This window comes from Vicia villosa, unplaced genomic scaffold, assembly GCF_029867415.1.
Source record: "Vicia villosa cultivar HV-30 ecotype Madison, WI unplaced genomic scaffold, Vvil1.0 ctg.002007F_1_1, whole genome shotgun sequence".
NCBI classification, from domain to species: Eukaryota; Viridiplantae; Streptophyta; class Magnoliopsida; order Fabales; family Fabaceae; genus Vicia; species Vicia villosa.
In genome coordinates this window covers 103,021-108,747 of record NW_026705809.1, presented here as the reverse complement: position 1 = coordinate 108,747, position 5,727 = coordinate 103,021, and the positions used below count along the sequence as shown (strand labels likewise).

The 5,727-nt window shown below is 29.8% G+C and overlaps 1 protein-coding gene across 1 annotated transcript; it reads left to right on the top strand.

The window, feature by feature from the left end:
• The first annotated feature begins 2,983 nt into the window (after nt 1-2,983).
• LOC131637459 (uncharacterized) lies at nt 2,984-5,447 on the top strand. Its single transcript, XM_058908042.1, has 4 exons — nt 2,984-3,622; nt 3,737-4,426; nt 4,510-4,575; nt 5,439-5,447. The coding sequence occupies exons 1-4, from the start codon at nt 2,984-2,986 to the stop codon at nt 5,445-5,447; spliced, it is 1,404 nt and encodes a 467-aa protein (XP_058764025.1).
• The last annotated feature ends 280 nt before the right edge of the window (nt 5,448-5,727 follow it).

Here is a 5,727-nt window from a genome sequence, read left to right as displayed (position 1 = left end):
TCAGACGATCCATCAAACAACGGCGTATTCATCTCATTCAACAATTGATAAAATTTCTGCACTTCCTCATTCGGGAACTCTTCCCCACCAAAATCTTCAGGTTCATCATAGGTCACGTTCACACCAAAAGCATCCTCAACCATGTCACCAATCAGATTAAAGTTTTCCTCAGATTCCATAGGCGGCCGACTACTTGAAGCATGAGAGTTGCTAGTCTCTGGTACGTTACTAGGCAGTTCTTCACCATTAAACGTCCAAACCCAATAATTTGCAATGAAACCCCTTCTATGCAAATGAGATGTTATTTCCTGTGGGTCACTAATTATTGGTCTACATTCACATTTAAGACAGGGACACCTAACTCCTCCTTCGCTTCGACATAATTCCTGAGCAAACGCCTAACTGATAAACCCTTCAACTCCAACTATAAAATTGGGTTTAAGTCTCATTCTTCCTGGAAATGTTCTATCGTACATCCACATACGATAATACCGCTAATATTCCATACTGCATATTTATACAATCATTGTCATTTTGAGTTAGTAATATTAATCAACTTAATATTATTCTTAGACGTGTACTAGTTAATATAACATATGTTATATTGAACATATGTTAACCATAAAGTTACTATTTTAGTAACTACACATTTTAAACTACACATATTGAAAATATTATTTAATAAAAATACTACTATTAAATATTTACTATTATTAAAAATATTATTTTTGATTCAACTATTAAATATGTACCATATAAATATATATTACATATTAAAAAGTACTACTCATATTAAACATGTACCATATAAATATATATTACATATTAAAAAGTACTACTCATATTAAACATGTACCATATAAAAATACTACTATTAAATATTTACTATTTTAAATATTAATAATATTTTGTAAACATAACTTCTACATTCATTAAGATTAATATGTATATTATTTTTAATATGTGTAGTTTTAATTATAGTTTGTAAACATAACTTCTACATTCATTAAGATTAAATATTTTTAATATTTTGTCAACATAACTTCAACATTCATTAAATATTAATAATATTTTGTAAACATAACTTCTATACTATTTTAAATATAATATATATTACATATAAAACATATTCTATTAGAATTTTTTTAATAAAACTATTTTTATCAAATATATACAAAAGTGATGTATTTTTAATTATAGTTTGTTTATATTTCTATTTTTCAAAAAAATAACTTATTTTATATAAACATAAAAAATTCATAACTTATATGTATAAAAATATTCTCTTTTTAATATTTTATTTTCATAATTCATAATATAAAATTATTATCTTTTTATTATAAACATAAAAAATTTAATTTCTATATATGCAAAAATTAAATTTATAATAAAAATTAAATTCTATATAAAAATATAATATATATTCTATTTTTTTAAAATATAGTATAATATACCTAATAAACAAACATATCTAATAAACATATCTAATAAATCAATATATAAATATAATATATATTCTGTTTTTTTAAAATACAGTATAATATTACTCGTTATAATAAATAATATATATAATAAAAATTATAAATTAAAACTTTATAATATACCTAATAAACAACCATATCTAATAAACATATCAAATAAACATATCTAATAAACAATACAAATTTTATTTTCAACAAACATACCTAATAAATCTATTAAAAAATGTACCTAATAAATCTATTTGAAATATACTACAATAGACAAAAATAACTTACCTCTTCTTCAGTCTACTCCACCTTCTTCAATCTACAACCTTCTTCAATCTACAACCTTCTTCAATCTACTGAATCTATAAAAAAAAAATCAAAAATTAAAAACAAAATATATAATGAAATTATAAAAAAATAAACAAAATATCAAATGTAACCCTAACTACCTTTGATATAGAAAAAAATTTGGGATTGAATTGATCTTGGGAGAGAATGGTTGAATTTTAGGAGGGGATTTTAGGAGAAGAAGCTTTGATTTTGGGAGAGAATGGGTTTGCAGAGGAAGAGGAAGCTTTAATTTGTTCGTGAATGGTGGTGGAGGGAAGTGAAATGGTTAGATTAATAGACAAAGTAGCGACGTGGAAAGCACATCGCTATTTGCCACGTGAGATACACGTCGCAACATGGCAACGGTAACAATCATCAATTCCTCTGCCTGCAAAGCTGCCACTGTGTCACTTCAAGGGAACGTTGTTTTTTATTTCTAAAGGTAGCGACGTGTAACTAACGTCACTACCAAATTTTTCAAAAATTTGAATATTCCCCCATTTGAACGTTATGGCTTTTAATGAATTAATTTATGTATTTAATGTAGCGACGTGTATACCACGTCGCAACTGTTTTTCACATTACCCCATGTCTGACTTCTAATTACTTTAAGGCTGTAAAGTGGTTTAATATTAAAATAAAGCTAGCGATGTTAAACTCACGTCGCAACTATCATTTTAGAGCCACGTGTTTTCCACGTCGCTAAATATGTCGCTGGGGAGAAGTTTTCTTATAGTGAAAGTGAAGAAGTATATGATGTTATTGTTAAGTGTAGTTTAAAAATAATAAAACATAGTATTAATATTTGATGGTTATTATATAAAACACAGACTCCCGAAAATTTTTAATTGGAGTCCTTATTTTTGCTAGAAACATACTACTCCTTCTTACGTTTTTTTTTTCTCACCCATATAAATTACAGTACTCGAGAGTCGAGTTACTACTTGTACGTTTTTATGCATTTGCTTTGGAAAAAGAGATATTTAATTACAGCATACAATACATGAATCATGTAAATTACTGCTATCTTTTTCCAACACTCCAAATCCTAATATCAAGAATTGACATTTAATACCTACTAGACGATTTTACTTATTTAAACAAAAAAGAGCACAGCCTTGTGTATGAATATGATTATAAATCAAATCCACAAATTCTAGATTGCTCGTTTGCTACTTTCAATCATGGCTGCTGCTACTCAAACGGAGGAGGAGGACTATGTGCCACTCAAACTTGTGCTGAATGAAGAGAGGAGCAAAGTCTTATTTGCAGAAGCAGGCAAAGACTTTGTTGATGTTCTTTGTAGCTTCTTAACGTTTCCATTAGGAACTATCGCAAGACTTGTTCAAAAAGAGTCGAACTTGGAACCAGTTACAGTTGGTTGTTTGAACAAACTCTACCAGAGTGTGGCAGATCTTGACAAAGAGTGTCTGACAAAGGAAATAATTAAAGAAATGTTATTGAATCCAAATTATTCACTGGAAGATTATTGCAGCACTCTTAAACTCAACATTGATGACACCGAGCCCCTAAAGTACTATATGTGTACTTCCGAAAGTTTTGCATCTCCTTGCGATTGCAAAGAAATGTTAACCACTTCCACGGCATGTCTTGATTGTAAGTTCCGTACGACCCCTGTCGTTATTCTCAATAAAGAATGCAATAATGGATTTGTTAATGATGGTGCAACTTTTATTATTACCGATGATTTAAGGGTCATACCAAACTCCATGGATATTACAACCTTTGTTATGCTTCAGAATTTGGGATTGAAAAACACAAGTTCACTTAAAGAAATGACCGTCAATGTCACAAAAGAGAAGGTTTTCTATTTACATTTTGATTGATTAGTACTCTATGTTATTACGAACCTTTTTTATTTTTAATTTCCTCCATATTTTCCTTTTTGATTGATTAGTACTCTATGTTCTATTCAGGTACTTGATCTGCTGAAGTGCTCATTAGTTTCTAAGTCTACTCTCACGTATTTGTTTTTAGGAATCAAACCAACCCTTGGAAGGGTATCAAATAATTTTTCTTGTGGTGTTGAAATCAATGATGATATTCAAATCACAGTGAAGTTGGTTATAAGAAAAACAGATGGAAAGATATTATATGCTCAAGGGGGTCATGATTTTGCAGACTTTCTTATAAGTTTTCTCACATTTCCTTTGGGGGGAGTTGCACGTATGTTTGGAGGAAATTTTGCTCTAGGTTGTATTGATGTTCTATACAATAGCATAACTACTTTGGATGAAAACATGTATTTTTTGACACAAGAGGCTAAGAATAGGATTGTTGATCCTCATTTGGCCCCACATTTTGGACTAAGCAAGCAGATTTTACCAATTTGTCAGGCGCGTTCTTGGTTTTATTGTCACGACGACTATTATATAACCTGTAAAAGTACTTATGTTTCAAACTTTTTTGGTGAATCAATGGATAGGAAAACAGTTTGGGTTGAGAGTATTGTTAACAATTATGTTAAGGGACCAAGAACTTACATTGTCACAGATGACTTGGTTGTCACAGAATGTTCTCCAACTTCAGTTTTACGTTTAATCAACCATTTTGAAACTCCTCTTAAAGATTTGAAGGAAAAGGTTATCAACATTGGTGCTAATGAGGTATGTAAGTAGTTTCTATGCATAGTTATTTCCTTCATTTTTTTATGCTTTTGCGTAATGCCAATGTTAATTTGTTTTTACAGTGTTTGAGCATATTGAAGGCATCTTTAACCTCGACATCAGCTCTAACAAATGGTCTTGGTCATTTGGTAACCTAAGAAGTTCAGGAGAGGAAAATGAGATGATCAGTCGCATATGTTAGATTTAAGATTGTTAAAAAGATTACTCCGGATTTTTTGTTGTTGTTATTTCAATTTCAATTATAAAATATGTTACTTAGTTTTGAATTTGAATTTATTTAACTTAGATGGGATACTTAGTTTTGAATGAAGAGTGAAATTTTGCTAAGAGCTTTCTCATTTCATTTTCTGTCTTAATTAATGTATTTGATCGACAATTACTTTCAGTGTGCTTGTTTTTTCATCCTTATTCCCTGGTCCGTTGCAGAGGGCATCATAAAATCAAAATTATGTTATTTTATTTCTTAGCCTAAACTGAATTCATTTAGTACTATTTTCTATCGTTCAGGGGGGTATAGGCATTGATGAAAGGGTTGAAAAGATGAATTCCTGCTGAGTTTTTTTTGAACCAGCAAAAAGACCACATGCTGAGTTAAATTCGTGTTACATGTGGTGGGGACAGATGTCATATACACTCCATAATTTCGTTATTTAATTTAATTAGAATTTAAATTAATTATTTAGAATTAATTGACTAATTGGTGAATTAAATTCGAAAAATTGCCAAATGAGGTAATTGAGCTTGGTGTGATGGTTAGTAGAAGGGAGGTGCTATCTAGTGTAGGTCTTATTAACTATTATTCTATTTTTCATAAAATAGAAAAAATAGAGAAAAAAAAGAAATTAGAAGCAAAAAGAGGAGAAGAAGAGAAAAACCTGAAAGAGCAAAAGAAGAGAAGAGAAATTTCAAGAGCTTTTGATAAGGTAAGGGGTGACTAATCCATTTACTCTATATTATCGGTTTAATAGTGATATAATTATTGATTTTGTAGGTTGTTTAGTTCAATTGAATGTATGTTATGTTTGGGGTTTTGGAAGATTTAGAATAATTGATGGATTATGGTGAAATTGTGTGAATTGGGATTATGCTGAATGATAATGAACCCATAAGTGTGTTAGAAGTATGTAAAAATGTGTGAATTGGAGCTGTTTTGGTGTTATATTGATGTTGGAACGAATTGGTTTGGATTTGGAATTGAAGAGTGTTGTTAAAAATATGAAATTCTGCTACTGAGTACGCTGTTATCGGGTAACAGCGGGGCTGTAACCGATTACCGCGTT

Coding starts and splice junctions, on each gene's coding strand:
- LOC131637459 (XM_058908042.1), top strand. CDS start 2,984: ATGGCTGCTGCTACTCAAACGGAGGAGGAGGACTATGTGCCACTCAAA. Junction 3,623..3,736: donor TCAATGTCACAAAAGAGAAG/GTTTTCTATTTA, acceptor TGTTCTATTCAG/GTACTTGATCTGCTGAAGTG. Junction 4,427..4,509: donor TCAACATTGGTGCTAATGAG/GTATGTAAGTAG, acceptor TTGTTTTTACAG/TGTTTGAGCATATTGAAGGC.